This window comes from Gobio gobio, assembly GCF_949357685.1.
Source record: "Gobio gobio genome assembly, chromosome: 17".
NCBI classification, from domain to species: domain Eukaryota; kingdom Metazoa; phylum Chordata; class Actinopteri; order Cypriniformes; family Gobionidae; genus Gobio; species Gobio gobio.
In genome coordinates this window covers 4,932,511-4,947,342 of record NC_137110.1, presented here as the reverse complement: position 1 = coordinate 4,947,342, position 14,832 = coordinate 4,932,511, and the positions used below count along the sequence as shown (strand labels likewise).

Here is a 14,832-nt window from a genome sequence, read left to right as displayed (position 1 = left end):
AATACAGTACTACAGCAGCTTTCATTATTTTTACCAGCAATAGCACATCATATATGTGCTAAGTGTGAAATGCTCTTTAATGACAAGTGCTGAGTCAGTCCACAGCCTAAGCAATCGCTCCGCTCTTCTCCACTATTGTAACCCAGTGTAATTTAAATGGTTCGAATAATTCCAACATAATTAAAAATTAAACACTAATAAACAATATAAAGTCTCCCACTTTTTCTCATTTTGCCCAAAAACACATAAAATAACACTTAATTTCAACAATTTTACTCTAGTCGTCAAGTCCCAAGCAAAGCATGCTGGGAACTACAGTTTCAGCAAAAATCATTTTCGAGTACTTAATTGGTTCACATTCACCCCAAATAATTTAATCTAGTAGATTGCACATTTTAGAGAATTACATTAATCGAAAGCAATGAAATCATGTTTAGAAGAGAAACACAAATTTTTTGCGTAGATCACAAATAATACGATTAAGTAAATTGGACAACATGTGTTTTTTCAGTGTAGGAGGGAAATACACAGCTTTGACAACAGACTTCTGAAGGACCAAAACAGCCTTTCAAATGCTTTGGAAACAAGTTTTTTTCCCGCTGGTTAGTACAGTTATGCTGTTACATCGCGAAAGTCACATGGTTTTTTTTTTAATGCGCATCGAGGAATTTATTCAGTGAATGCATTTCCATCGTAGTTTATGTGCATGCTTTCATATTGGATAGAACATTTATCCGACTCAAACAAGATTTTTAGAATTTATGCGCATCTTGGTGTTTCCATTCAGCATTTTTTGATGCGATATCCCAAAATTAGGGGTGCACCGATCCGGTATTAGGATCGGATATCGGCCGCGATACTGACAAAATAGCTGGATCGGGGATCGGAAAAATGAACAGATCCACAAGCCGATCCAGGTGTTTTTTTCCGTCGCAGCAGAACCGACGTCATTCGTCAGCTTCACGTGTGTCGCATGCTAGAAGAGACTCGGCTGTGTGGAGGAGATATTTCACGCTTGCCACGCGAACTAGTTCGCAATGTCTGCAAAGTAACTTAAATGTTTCGAGGGGAGGTGGTATTACTGCAAAGTCAGGGTTTTTCCTGCATTGAACATTTTTTGACGGCCGCCAAAAGCCTAATTTGATGAGTTATTGTGATTTACGAGCGATGTAGAACAGATGCTGCGCTTGTGACTGAGTGACAGAGAGACCGATCAGAGAGCTCCTCCCCCGCGCACACTCTCTGGGTCTTCAAAATAATCAGCGTTAGCTCTCTCATATTTCACATATTAATCCAAATCAAAAGGTCGGAAGACCGAAACCATGTTGCACGTGACACATTCGGACAAATTTGTCCTTGAAATATCGCTGGTTGTGAATTGCGCTCAAAAAACATTGCCTCTTCTCTTACCAGCTGACATAAAGCATACTTTCAATAAACGGGAGACAAATTTTATTCAGTTATGAAGTGTTTTCTTTGTGTTGACATCTTTCGCGATGTTCTTACAGACGGAATTCACACACAACGTGTCTGCTAATGTCCGATTCGTGACCTAATGACTCCTTTGAACCGAATCATTTTAACGACTGGCCAGAACAACTGATCTGTCCAACACTGAACTCATGAATCAGTTTATTAATTTACTCAGAACGCATCTGAAATGAGAACACAAGTGTGCTTACCCATTTTAGCAAGAGTGGATAGTAAGAATTATTTTTAATTATCAACAGTATTTCAGCTTATTTCTGTTGACAATGTGTAGTAAAATAAATAGGCCTAGCCTACAATCATTTAGACAGGAGTGAGGTGAAACCAGAACAAAGTTGTTATTAGCTAGCTGATCATTTTTATTAAATTGCATATGGCAGAAAATTAAGACTATTTGTTAATTTGTAATGTTACTTTTTAATATTGATATGATTATATACCAAAACAATGATCTGTAGTGTAAAAAATGTTTGGTAACTGTCAGATTACTATTGTATGTTTGACCAATACACTGTTTTTTGTTTCCACTGCTACATTTTATTTATTTAAAGAAGTTTGATTACATTCTATTTTAGATTTGAAAGCACAATTGTTTTTTAAATAAATAAGAATTCAACACTTTACATTCATCTGTTATTTTGTCTTAGTTATGTTTAGTTAGTAAAGTCTGGTGCCTTTAGTCTCTTCAAGGAAGGTATAAGGTGGAAGATATACAGTTTATTATTAATTCAACAATATATCGGATCAGTATCGGGTATCGACAGATACACAAAGCCCAGGCATCGGTATCGGTATCGGGACTGAAAAAGTCGGATCGGTGCACCCCTACCCAAAATGCGCATAAAAATAGGTGGATGGAAACATAGCTATTTTAATACTAATATTGTTCAACAGCTTACCTCATCATAACCAAAAAGTGCAGCGTAGAACGTCTCCGTCATCACCTTCATGCTCTCCTTTCTGTGAATGGCATCAATCTGTGATAAAAGTAAAGCGAGACAATGAAGCAAATCACAATATTAAGGTCAATTCACCATAACTAAACTAATAAATCAATAAAATAATAAAATAACTAAACTAATAAAAAAATAAAACCAAACTAATAAAATTAATTAATTAATTAATCAATCAAATAATAAATAAATCAAAATAACTAAACTAAACCAATAAAATAAAATGAATCAAATAAAAATATATATATATTAAATCATTGAAGCAAAACACAATATTCAAACCAATTTGCCTTACCCAGTAAGCATCTGAAATATTAGATGATTAATCATAATTCACAATATGCCCATTTAGATATTATGGGTACTGGCCAGTAATCCTGTATATATATATATATTTTTTAATAATAGTCAAAATAAATAAAAATAAACGTCTTTTCTTACAAAATTGAACCCTGAAACCAGTAACTAAAAACTACTAATCGCGTCATATCATTGCGCCGCTGCACTCATGGGACGGCACAAAGTTCCTTGATTATTACGCTGGAATGAGAGAATAGTTCCTCGACATATCGGTCTAGAAAAATCACAACTTTTCATTTTCCATCGGTCTTAGTACACGATGTAACTATACACATCACAACACGTAAATAGGAAAATGTTGGGGTTATTTTGTCACTTATTGAGCAGTAGGCTAGCTGGAGCCATTTACCTCCAGTCTTTGTGCTAAGCTAGGCTAGCGGTGTGTGTGTCAGACAGAGTTATCGTACACAGGGAGATGAGAATGGGATGTATGGACTTATCTAACTCTGGGGGGTACGGTGAATAAGCTAAAGTCACAAAAAGTCGGCGTGTTTTTAAAGGAATTTTAAAGGTAAAGGCAACTTAAAGGGGCTTAAAGGTAATGGGTGACTATTTTATTTTTGTCCATAACTAGACCTAAAATAAAATATTTAGACATTACATTAGCCATTAACAGATCGTTTTGGATCCAACAAACAGCCACTGAAAAGTACAATCACGGATACCTTGAGCAAAAACAATCGCGAGTGGAGATTCTGTATAATTTGAGAAGCATCATTTAGTCGCTAACAGGTGATGAAGCAATTTGAGTCTCTGCCTAATATTGAGATCATGTGTTCAGTCAGAGCTGGAATTGTCCTTGGCAGTAAATATCCAACATGTGGAGGATAATGCAACAATCTTACGCCCCGAAAAAAAAACAAAAGCGGGACTGGATCTGAAGCGAGGGGCCTGCCCAGGTGTTTCGCTCCAAATGAATCTAAACACGCATACGCACAACGGCCACAGACACCAACCCTTGGGAGGTTTTGAGTGGGGAGATTTTCAAAACAAGTGTGTTTATTCTTAAGTCTTGTATGTCAGGATTTCTGCATGCTTGGAGTGCGTCGGGTCACCGTGTGTGTGTGTGTGTGTGTGTGTGTTCGTGTATGCACGGGGCAGAAAAGCACCTGTGCATAATTACGCAGACCTGCAAATAATCAATCTCATCTGGCTGTGCTTTAACTCTTCTACCCTCCCCGTCTTCTCTGCACGCTCGCTCTCCTTTGAGTTCATGCCTACAGCACCGAAACATTCAACGCAAGCATGTGAACGTTCATTCTTTTTCACTTTCAGAGAACTCTGCAAAACGATTCAATCAAAAGACTGAATGATTCAGATATTGGCTGAAATACTCAAAAGGACACTTACCAGTCGGCAAACTACTGATTAATAACCTATAAAGTCACCGAATTAAGTGCAAGCCACAGCTAATTTGAACGAGTCTTTCTGCTGAACTCCAGACTAGGTTCCTCTGAATCAGAGAATCGATTCTTTTTAGGTTAAAGGATTAGTTCACTTTTAAATAAACTTTTGCTGATAATTTACTCACCCCTGTGTCATCCAAGATGTCCATGTCTTTCTTTCTGCAGTCGAAAAGAAGTTAAGGTTTTGGATGAAAACAGTCCAGGGTTTTTCTCCATATAATGGACTTCAATGGGCTCCAAACAGTTCAAGGTCCAAATGACAGTTTCAGTGCAGCTTCAAAGGGCTTTAAACCATACCAGATGAGGAATAAGGGTCTTATCTAGCCAAACAATCAGTTTCTGCATCAGTTTCTGTTTACCTCTTAACAGACGAACGCTATCGTCTCTGAGCTCCGCCATAACTTCCGGAGAGTGAGGTCAAATTAGATTGTGGTTATAGTTATATCGATAGTAGATGCCTCATTCTACTGTTCCGTGCAGTCGCTAATGAGGCATCTACGTATACATCTATGACCACGATCTAATTTGACCTCACTTGCCGGAAGTTATGGCGGAGCTCAGAGATGATCACACTCGTCTGAAAAGAGGTAAAATATTAGCATAAATACTGCTCGGTTTCTCGCAGAAACTGATGGTTTGGCTAGATAAGACCCTTATTTATCGTTTGTTATCGTTTAAAGCCCTTTGAAGCTGCACTGAAACTGTCATTTGGACCTTGAACCGTTTGGAGCCCATTGAAGTCCATTATATGGAGAAAAACCCTGGACTGTTTTCATCCAAAACCTTAACTTCTTTTCGACTGCAGAAAGAAAGACATGGAGATCTTGGATGACATGGGGGTGAGTAAATTATCAGCAAAAGTTTATTTAAAAGTGAACTAATCCTTTAACCACTGTCATAACGGATCAATGCATGTAAGGACGTATGTAACCACCACAGTAAAGCAAGTACTACTTCGCAAACTTGTTTCTTTTCTCCTCTTAACTTGCTCCCCGTCTTTCATTTTTCCATCTCAGTGTCCACCCTGATCTTCTCTCCTATTCATCCATCTTCATCCCTCAATCCTCCTTTCCCATGTTGTGACGCAGGTTGGTAAAACCAGGCTGGGATATTTAATCCCTCGCACTAATCAGGCTGAGGGAGCAAAAACTGCTTGAGAGGCAGAATCTCGCTCCTATACCGCTAAATTAGTGTCATATCTCACTTTACTGTTATTACTACGGCTTAGAAAAACTCCCCGAATCACACACATGCCCCGGCACAATCGCGAGTGTGTGTAGAGGTAAAGTTCAAGGGGGGCTGGTCTAACATGGCACAAATGACAAGTATTTTAGCACAATTAGGCGAAGTAACCTAACCGTAGTGAGGATTGAGTGAGTGGGGGTCCTTCCCTTTCCAGCGCTGTAACTGTATCCCGATCCAACAGGACGGACCTGTTACGGACCTGCCAGACGCGCTGATTACACTCAGTTTACACACGATTTTTCACAGCTTAGAAAATAACGTGTTCGGGCACAAAGGGAAATAACTCCTCGCTTCTGACCTGTGAAAACAGACTTCCACATCAGGTCAGTGTGTACGCACATGTGCCCGTCTTCAAATACAAGCTGTTAGGGTTTTTCCATTAACACTTCATTATGTAGTAGCTTAAAAGGAATATTTGATCCAAAAATGACAATTCTGTCATCATTTACTCACTCTCATGTCATTACAAACTTGTTTGACTTTTCAAGTAAAAGTGGTTGTTGCGTAGACTGTCAATGGAGATCTTACAAATAATCTTAATTTGAGATCCAAAGATGAACGCAAGTCTTTGAACGACATGAGGGTGAGTAAATGAAGACAGAATTTTCATTTTCAACTAATTCTTTAAGCTACAGTTAAAAATGTATGAATGTCAGAGTATATTTTAGGGCTGTGCGATATTGATGAAAAATGCAATATCCTTGTTAAATAATGCGATATCCGATATACGATACGATATTGCTTTAAGTGTGTAAAATCTATTTAAATTATATTTAAAAAATATATATTTAAAAACAGATATCATTTGTGTGTTGTTTCACATTCTTTCTGGGAAAAGAAAGCATCGGTTCTGAGAAAAGGAAGCATTGACAGTTCGAGTGTGTAACAAGACACGAGAAAAGAATGGCTCGTGCGCACATTTCGGTGTGTGTGTCAGACAGCGCGAGACTGCAAGGAGTTGTTTTCCGCAAGTTATTGTATTTAATAACTCTTTTTAACGTCAAGCAAGTCACATAAGTAACAATCGTGTGCTCAGTCTATTCTCTGCTATACGCGTCAACCTAAAATGTACACTTTTCACAATGATGAAGTAGCCTATTAAAATCATTCAGATATTGCGTGCCCTTGCGATATGCATATTGCGATATGTACATTTGTGATGTTACGATATATTGCGCAGCCCTAGTATATTTTAAATACTAGCAAAAAAATTAACATTCAGATAATCATAGTATATGTTGCCTTGTTGCTAATGTTTGTGTAATGCTGGCCAATTTACTCTGCAGGAGAACCTACAAGAACGCAAGTGAGAGAAAGACTGTGATGGAAAATGAGGTCACTTTTCTACAGAGCCACTCAATGGCCGCTGCCAGGCCTGAGGGGTCAAATGTCTTCAGTCCAGAACGTACCTTAAGCCAAAATGCGAACCACACCACAGTCCAACTCACATCTCATTCAAAATCACATACATGCTTGAAAAAACTGGGGGCAACTTCATACCAATAGCAGCCTTTGCTATATTCTACTTGCAACAGAAGGTCGAAAAAGAGCCCCGTCCCCCTGCTATCAAACTGCGCACACACCAGGATCAGAAACTAAAAGGGGCTTGGGGGCAAAAATGCCTCTTAATTTAATAAAAATGGCCACAAAATACGGAGCAAAATAATGTCCCTGTATGAAATCTTGTTTTTAATACTTATAACAGGATGGTTAAGCAATACCATACGAGCTAGAATGCTGTTTTACCGAATATCAGTGCATTTGCAAATGTGATCCTGATTTTATACAACAGTTCAATAAACAAGTTAGTGACTTACATTTTTAGACTCAGAATATTGTCTGTTTTGCTCTAGTTTGCCAACGAAAATTGTTCCAAACAAATCCACAGTAGATCCATTGCGCGTCTCGGAGCAACGAATCAGCCGTTTTGAACGAATCATTTGACTGAATAATTCAATGACTCACTCTTTAAGACAATGATTTGCTGCCACCTACTAGCGGTTTTAGTTTCATATAAATGAACTGAGAACTTTTGATATATAAGAGGTTATCATACTATAAGAATATCCTGTAATTTTCAGAACTGAAAACTTCTTGTTAGTACAAAAACAGCTTTTATTGAAACCGAGCCCAGAGAATGACTTGTGGAATGAGCCTATTTATGATGTCAAAGATCTGTGAAAAACCGCCTCTGCAGAAGAAGATCAACGCCTACTTAATTATTGTAACTTTGGCCCCGCCCACTGGAGTGTTAGTGAGATGACGAGGAGAGAAGAGCGATTCAGGATCACTGGACTAAAAATAACATCACCTTTCAAAGGATCCTAATGCTAGGAATGAGCTTATTTATTCTCAACAATGTGAATGTCTCAGTTGAGCATTATTTATGTGTATTCGCTACATTTCACTGTGGATTGTTTGGGAATTCAGTCGCAATATCCGACTTTTACGATATGGACTCGACAGTAATGCCACAACATGTGAGTGTTAATTCTGAGAATTCTCAAACCAGTGACTAAACGTTCATCTTCACATTGTTTCTTTTATGCTGTGTTCACACCAAACGCGAATAGAGCATCAGGAGCGAGTGATTTCAATGTTAAGTCAATGGAAAAGCGCGTTGACGCGCGTCTGGAGGTCCTGCGGCGCGATGGACGCGATTCTGCCTCATTCGCGCGAATTGAGCATCTTGCGCGAGTGGTGCTTTTTGTGCATTCAGGCGCTTGAAGCGAATTCGCGTCTCACGCCCGAGTTGAATTTTTGTTTTACTTTGCCGTCAATTCGCGCCGCGGTAACCAATCAGGAGCCTGCTCGCTGCGGTCACGTGGTAAAGTGACGTGATGAGAAACCCTGCATAATTTAAAAATACTACTATTGTGTCACAAAATTTAGTTTTAAGACTTTTTCAGGTGAGAATGTAGTTGTTTAAAGCTCAAATCTGTGGTTTATTTATAAAGAGAGCACCTATTTAAAAAAAATGATCTTGTGTTTGTGGCGATCCAGTGGATCACCGGGCGCTCAGCGCTCATTAACCCCGGCGAGAGCAGCCTTTCCTCTGCCAGTCCTTCGGCCGCTGCTCTGATGTCCTGTAGTGGTTCGTCTTGTGTAGATCTAACAGGCGATCTTTGGTGTCATGAATCTATAAAAACTCATGAATAATTTGTTGTCTGCCAAATCGTTTTGACTGAGGGCAAAGAGAAGTTTCATAACTTTATTTTTTTAAGGATATTTAAATATACATGAATTGGAGGCGCTTATAAATCGAGCGATTGAAGCGAAATAGACACGCGTTCAAGGCGGATTCAAAGAATGGATTCAAAATGTTCAAGCGTCTGTTGTGAATTTCCTTTTCCTCGTTTGAAGAAGAGACCAGGAGACGTTGGGATATCTTTAAAGCAGACGTTACTCGTTTATCGAGAATCGTGCTGTTCTTCGGCTGAGGTTCTAAGTCTAACTAAAGGAGTTATACATTGTAATTTATCTATATTTCAGGGGGAGGGATTATACAGAAGGGGAGGAGACACTCTGAACAATACAATGCAAATGTTGTATAGGTAAAAGGACACACCCTACTATGAAAGCCCTACCAGTCCCATTGAATCAGCATAACTATTCGCAAGCTGATACTGGCCAGGAACTCCAATTCCAAGAGCCATCCCAGAGCCATTAAAGACAAAAGGTGCAACGTCTGGCCTCCGAAAGGTGGAATCTCAGTGATCTGACTTTAAAACACAATAGAGAAAACAGGTCTGGCAGGAAAGGAGACGCTTGCTAGAGCCTCTGAAATCAGTAAAACAGGTCTGGAAGATTTGCATAGCAGACTAATTCATCTGATATCATCATTTTTACCTTAAATGCTAAATGCAATGTACTTTCTTAAATTTGTAATCCCACACGTCCAACTAGACGCAGTAGACGCGATTTTGATGCTCTATTCACGTTTGGTGTAAACGCAGCATCAGTAGGGTGAAAATTATTGAATTGGGCCTTCAAATTGCAATGGCCACCTCTGCTTCATACACATGATGGAAACGAGCAGCTGGGCAAAGTGTCAAGTCAAAAGTCAAACGCATTTTCCATTTCACACACATTTAATTTAATATAATATGTGAATGAGTTCTGATCAGCAGAGTTTGACATAATTGATGACTGAGCATGTTTATTTAAAAACTCATTTATGAGTCAATTGCAACTATAGGGATAAACGCATAAACGGGCCATTTGGAGGAAAGGAGTGTGTGTGTCAGAAAATGTCAGTACATTTTATTTAGAAAAACTTTTCATTTAAATAGTCAAATATTGAAAATATTTAATAAAATATTAAAGTCATGCAACCTTATGGGAGATTAAATATACTTTTTTATTTGCATTCTGTTCATTTTCATTTTATTTCAGCCATTAAAGTTACCCAGCAAAAGAAAGTGACATCTGTTTTTCCTTTCAATATTGTTATTAATATTCTCTGAATTTGTATGCATATGAAATCTAAAAGGATGCTGATGAATGCAATTAATACATTCCACATGCTCCATTTCATTTCATCCATAAATCATGTCATGTCATTAACTAGAACAACACATTTATGGACTCTACATGGGTATACCAAGGTTTAACAAATAAAAGAAAAAAAATAACCCTGCCATTTTGGTTCATGACACAAAATGAGTTTGACATTTCTAGCTAGGGGGCAATTTTAGCAGCCCAAATTTCACCTGGCCCTAAATTTTAGGCTTATTTTTAATATATTCACTGCAATTCCAATGTTAAATTGATAATAAGCTTGTAAAATCTTACTGGCCGAACAGAGCACCTGAAAAATGAGAGGATTATATTAAGAGTCCTCGTGAGAAAATGGAGATTTTTGATTTATGGGCTCTGGGAGAGGGGGAAAAGTGACATTATGGAAAAAGTCATTGCACAGCATGGCGTAAGAGAGGTGCTGAGTTCATTAAACACACACACACACACACACACACACACACACACACACACACACACACACACACACACACACACACACACACACACACACACACACACACACACACACACACACACACACACACACACACACACACACACACACACACACACACACACACACACACACACACACACACACACACACACACACACACACACACACACACACACACACACACACACACACACACACACACACACACACACACACACACACACACACACACACACACACACACACACACACACACACACACACACACACACACACACACACACACTTTAAAGTGTTTTTAAGTGCACTTATTTTACTCCGATGCTCAATGTCTTTCTCTCACACAAGTCTCATAAAGGTTTCGTGCCCAGTATCATGGGAAGAGAGGTCAATCACATTAAAAAGTAAAAAGTCACACTAATATACTTAACCCAGGGGTTAATGTCATTCAAACCCAGCTCAAGGTAATAATATGACACAAAAAGATATGGTTCAATCAAAAAATTATGTCCTCATCATTTCTAAGCTTATGCTTCTTTCACGATACTTTTGCATACTTAAAAATTTTGTAGGGAAAAGCCAACCAGTACATAAATAAGAATCTCCCCTTTTGTGCTCCAAAGAAAAATTGAAGTCATGCACGTTTGGAATGACATAAATGATGAGATTGTTCATATTTGGGTGAACTATTGCTTTAAAACAGTGTTTCCAAAAACCCCAGCGGCACACATTTTGGACGTCTCCCTAATCTGACACATCCATTTCAGGTCTTGGAGTCGCTAGTAAGAAGTGAATCAGGTGTGTTTGATTAGGGAGACGTACAAAATGTGCAGTGCACTTCTGGCACACCCGGACGAAAGGGTTGGGAAACGCTGCTTTAAGACAAACAAGCTTTACATTCCAACCTTTTCACAGATGGACAAGCAGTTATAAATAAAGCTGCGTATTGCATCAGCTGCGTATCAGTTGTTAATCAACTATTAACATTTAGTAGATTAATCAGACTTGTTATTTGTCCAAAATGAAACTTTCATTTGGACTTTTTTTACTTCACACAGACCAGTCAGGATGCCCATGCTGACCCCTGTCCACCGCCGAAAGTGCCAACAGAAGGCGGCCTGGTCTGATGAATCACGTGGATGGCCGGGTGTGTGTGTGTGTGGCTTACCTGGGGAACACATGGCACCAGGTGCATTATGGGAAGAAGGCGTGGCGGCGGAGGCAGTGATGCTTTGGGCAATGTTCTGCTGGGAAACCTTGGGTCCTCCATCCATGTGGATGTTACTTTGACACGTCCCACCTACCTAAGCATTGTTGAGACCATGTCCAGCCTTTCATGGAAACGGTATTCCCTGGTGTCTGTGGCTCTTTCAGCAGATAATGCGCCACCACAAAGCACAAATGCTTCAGGAATGATTTAAAGAATGAGTTTGAGGTGTTGACTTGGCCTCCAAATTCTCCAGATCTCAATCCAATCGAGCATCTGTGGGATGTGCTGAACACACAAGTCTGATCCATGGAGGCCCCACCTCGCAACTTACAGGACTTAAAGGATCTGCTGCTAAAATATTGGTGCCAGATACCACAGCACACCTTCAGGGGTCTAGTGGAGTCCATGCCTCAACGGGTCAGGGCTGTTTTGGCAGCAAAAGTCTATATAAACTAGTCGACCTAATAAATCAGTTAGTAACTGGACTACCCAAGTCCGGTTGACAAACAAAAAGCTCAACAAATCTACCAAGCAATTTACCACAACATAACTAAACACACATAGCACAACAACTTGTTTGCCAAACTTTGTTATTGTAGACAATTCAAATGCAAGGTTTTTGTTTAGATCTTTCACCGAGAACAAAGATTTCTCTATCCTCAAGTCTAAGCCATAAAACCCAAGAGCTGTTCCCTCGGATAAATAAACTACTCGACGACTCAAAACTGCTAATACTCTAACTGACAGTCAAACAAATTCTGTGGACGGCTGGCTCGCATCCAGCCCCTGCATGCACTGGCATATCCATAAGGTTGTGATGACTGATTAGCCGCAGCTGGTTTGATCTAGTTCATGTTAACTAGTTTACAGGGTTATGCAATACATGATCTAGACCAGGCCATTGCTATACGTTAGGTGCTATACATATATACACACTGTACATATAGCACAGATCTGGACCTAGTTGTGCTCGTTCTTTAAAGCAATACTGATTCAGTCCTACTATTAAGATTAAGACAGAAGGTAGAAGAGAAGGGGGTGTCAACAAAGAGAAGTGTGGGGAAAGAGAGAGAGATTTCTGTTTTCACAGCTGGGCTGAAGTCTTGTTCCCACCCTTTCTGACAGCAGTTCCCCTAAGGCGCTTTGCGTTGGCTTCCTCTCAAACACACACACATATATGCACACACTCGGTGCAGCAGAAGCATGTCATCTTTACTGACCTCGCAGAGATTTAAACACCTTTTGCTACTCCGCTGGACAGCGCTCAGCTCAAAATGCCTCCACAGTCTGTAGAGCATAGTAATTACATCCTAAAGCCTGAGGGTGTGTGTGTGTGTGTGTGTGTGTGTGTGTGAGTCAGGCAGTAGTTCACTGTATATCCTCATAATTTCACAATTTTTCAACATATCCAAACAACAGACCTGATCGTCAGCCATTTCACATGCTAAAACATTTGGGGGAGAAAATATATGTTGTTTAAAATTCTTGATTCAGGAGACCTAGAGCTGATTGGCTCAAATTTCAAACAGTATTTGGCATGTAAAAAGGTCTGAATGCCATTGCATCAAACAAAACTGGCATCTGGAAACAAATGATGTAGGATCTCTTCTCCTCACTAACATCCATCAGTTAGTGTTTTTTAATTTGCTGGTGTTTTGGTGGTTTTTAGCGGATGTATTGTCAAGTTCACACAGGTGTAGTTCATCACATTAACTATGAACATGTTTATGCACATCTATATCTTTTATCTAATGCAGGCGGTCGATCCTTTACCTATTTAGCACCTAAACTCTGGAACAGTCTTCCTAGCATTGTTTGGGAAGCAGACACACTCTGACAGTTTAAATCTACACATCTCTTTACTATATGACCGATGAATCTAATATGAATCGATCATCCGATCTAATACGACCCCTGTCCTGTAAAGTTGGCAGAATAATAATAATACGCTGTTTGTTTATTGGCCAGAGGAGAACTGGCACCCTGACTGAGTCTGGTTTCTCCCAAGGTTTATTTTTCTCCATTAGGTCTCCTGATGGGGTTTTGGTTTTCTTGCCACTGTTGCCTCTGGCTTGGCTTGCTCAGTTGGGGACACTACATTTTTCAACTAAATATCCAAATAAAACTAATTAGTAAACTAAATAAACCATATAAACTAAATTACTGATCTAATTACTGATCTAATGCCCACATTGTCACTGTATGATAATTGAAATGAGCTGATGACATCACCATTTTCTCCAAAACGGCTGTACGGCTGAATAAAATTCTGTTGCACTATTTTCCTGTTTAACACTGTGAAGCTGCTTTGGAACAATCTGCATTGTAAAAAGCGCTATATAAATAAAGTTGACTTGACGCATTCACTGCCATTCGAAAGTTTAGTGCATCTGCATAGAAAATAATAAACAAATCACGAGCGTAGATAAATACAATAGAAGAAAGCATTATGCTTTTCAGGTAAATCTAACAGTATTCAGGTGCAGAAATTGAATAATCAAATGTTAAATAAAAGTCTTCACTGTATAAATGAAATATAGGGTAAACGTACATATTAAGCTCACCAAAATTAGTGCACAAGGTATTGGTTTGAGTACATGTTAAAATAAAATTTTAATCTTTCACACAGTATTTTATTTTAAATGACTAAAGCATTTCAATTAAGATATACATCATTGATGAACAGCTATTATTGAAAAAATCTATGAAATTATACTTTTTCTTATTGATATCACACTGAAGCTGTGATTTTCATAGTAGTGACCCTTTAAGCTCACCGCAAAATAATATGAAGCCTTTAAAAATTACAGCAGTGTAAAACCACAAAACATCAATAAACTGTAAATTTATAATATAAGGGATTTAAAAGTACAAGCCAGTAATGCCTGTGAAGTAATATATTAGTGTAGCACACAATCTTATACAGCTAGTAAGCTAACAGTGTTCTGTAGCACCTGCGCTATGTTGCTAAAACTATCATTTGGATCTAACTGTAATTATTTCCCACATCCAGTTTCCAGGTTATAATATGCAAAAGTCTAAACATTAATCTCTTAATTTTGCAGTAAGAAGTTATATTTATCGAAAATAAAGGCTTAAACATCTACAAAAACGCACATTTAAGGGGCTCCTCTTTTGGTGAAAGTTTTCCGACAGCTTTCAAAATGGCCACCAGACAGTGTGAACACATGA

At 38.8% G+C, this 14,832-nt stretch overlaps 1 protein-coding gene across 1 annotated transcript in view; it reads right to left on the bottom strand.

The window, feature by feature from the left end:
• The window catches only part of uqcc1 (ubiquinol-cytochrome c reductase complex assembly factor 1), a 48,581-nt gene that overhangs the window by 13,241 nt on the left and 20,508 nt on the right, over window positions 1–14,832 (bottom strand). Inside the window, exon 7 of the mRNA XM_079841634.1 lies at window positions 2,388–2,465. Coding sequence (XP_079697760.1) covers window positions 2,388–2,465 — 78 coding nt within the window. The remainder of the gene's footprint in view (window positions 1–2,387; window positions 2,466–14,832) is intronic.